The sequence below is a fragment of the Chiloscyllium punctatum genome, chromosome 16 (genome assembly GCF_047496795.1).
Source record: "Chiloscyllium punctatum isolate Juve2018m chromosome 16, sChiPun1.3, whole genome shotgun sequence".
Lineage (NCBI taxonomy): Eukaryota > Metazoa > Chordata > Chondrichthyes > Orectolobiformes > Hemiscylliidae > Chiloscyllium > Chiloscyllium punctatum.
Window position 1 is genome coordinate 6,528,204 of NC_092754.1, and position 1,934 is coordinate 6,530,137.

At 44.7% G+C, this 1,934-nt stretch overlaps 1 protein-coding gene across 1 annotated transcript; it reads right to left on the reverse strand.

The window, feature by feature from the left end:
• Positions 1-281: 281 nt before the first annotated feature.
• Positions 282-1,704, reverse strand: foxl2l (forkhead box L2-like). Its single transcript, XM_072586129.1, has one exon. It carries the CDS (start codon positions 1,656-1,658, stop codon positions 828-830), a length of 831 nt encoding a protein of 276 aa, XP_072442230.1. The 5' UTR covers positions 1,659-1,704; the 3' UTR covers positions 282-827.
• Between the last annotated feature and the right edge of the window lie 230 nt (positions 1,705-1,934).

A 1,934-nucleotide genomic window follows, 5' to 3' on the forward strand; every position in this document is an offset into this window, starting at 1 on the left:
GAACCAGACTTTTGAAATCTGTCGTTGCACATTTTCACTTTTTTTCTTTTCCCCTAAGTGAATGAAATTTACACTCTTAGACATGTGGTATTTTACAGCAAAACGTCAAGTTAAAGCTTTTTCGAAACAGATGAATTGACTTTAACACAAATCAATGAACTGCCCTTGAATTGTTTGTTAACATATTCCCCAATTGGAAAGATATACAGTAGTCAGGCCGTTTGTTCTTCGATTACATTTAAGTTAATTACACTAAGACTCTTGCAAAAAGACATTTATTTTGACAAAAAATACACAAAAGTGCTATGCATCGACACTTGAGTTTGGTCCAAAACCTTCATCTGTTAGAACGTCGATAAAGTTTTTAACATTGAATAGTTTAAAAAAAAACGTTTTTGTAGAACATTTTGATTTACCAAAGACGAACAGATCAAAATTCACAAGATACAACATATCAAACATTTTAAGCACTTTTTAAAAGTAAATAAACCCTGCTAACGAACTCAATCAACCAACGCTCTTTCCCCCTTGAACAGTCCAATACTTTTGCTTCCTCTGAAAACATGAATTTTTCCGCCTCCTTTCCCCGCCCTCCCATGGGGGTTACCAACAAGTTCCATAACTCAGGCTCAAAGTCAGCTTTTACTCAACGCTTGTCTTGTTTCAGTGTGTGTGTGTTTGTGTGTGCTGGGTTCATTCTATTCTCCAGCGAATGCACCTTAGTTTGATAACCAGGCAAACAATTCAAGCTGATATTTTTTGGCACTTTTCAAAGAAAATGTCTTACCACCGTCAGCGATGATATGCACTTTAAATGTCCTGGCAAGTTACATATCTAATCTGGTGGTCATGGGTCCATATTCCCAATAGGAACAGTGCATGACAGGGACCTCGCGTTGGCGAGCGCATGAGAGCTGGTATCCACTGCTCGCTGAGTGTGTCCCCGGACTCATCTGTTGGCCCATGCTGGCGTAAGGGCTAGCCGGCCCCGGGACCAAAGGCAAATTCTGCATCGGAGAATAAGGGCTGTAGGATGAGGGGAGTCCATTCATTTGAACCGGGCTGACGTTGCCATTAGCTGACTGGTGGTAACTCATGGAGGCAGTGCTCTGTCCTTGCCCCATGGACCACGAGTTACTGGCAAAGGGAGGCTGCAGATATTTGGACGTTTGGTAATAAAACGGCTCCGAGTAATTCACACACGGCTTGGCGGGCAGAAACGGGGAGGAGGAGGGTCTGTAAGGTCTCTTGACCCTTCTCCTCCTCCTGTAGTTCCCTTTATCAAACATGTCTTCGAAAGCGGGGTCCAGTGTCCAGTAATTACCCTTTCGCTCCCCTCCACCTTCCCTGGGAATTTTGACAAAACATTCGTTGAGGCTCAGATTGTGCCTGATGCTATTTTGCCAACCTTTTTTATTTTTCTCATAGTAAGGGAACTTGGCCACTATGTACTGGTAGATGCCGTTGAGAGTGAGTCGCTTCTCCTCACTGTCTTTGATGGCCATCGCTATTAACGCCACATAAGAGTAGGGAGGCTTTTGAGAAAGGTCCACTTTCTCCCTTGGCTCCTTGTCTCCAGCGTTCTCCAGTATCGACTCTCCCCTGACGGAGGAATCATCTTCGGGATTGTAGCTCTCCTGATTGTGGAATGTTTCCATCGTGGGCGAAGGCGGCTGGAACTGCAGGTATCCAAGACAAAATTAAACTTTCTCCGAATGTGCACAGAGCACTCGCCTCTTTCTGTCACCACCCACCCCCCCTCCCCCCCCAAAAAAAACTACAGTCGGGGAAGGCCTCACTCCTCCCACTTCACTCTCAGTGGCTGATCCCGAACTTATTTAAATAGAGCCAATGACAATTTTTCTCCAAGGGTGACTCTCAGGTCAAGTTAACCCTGCGATGAAATTGTCCCACTATCACTCACTCATCCCTCC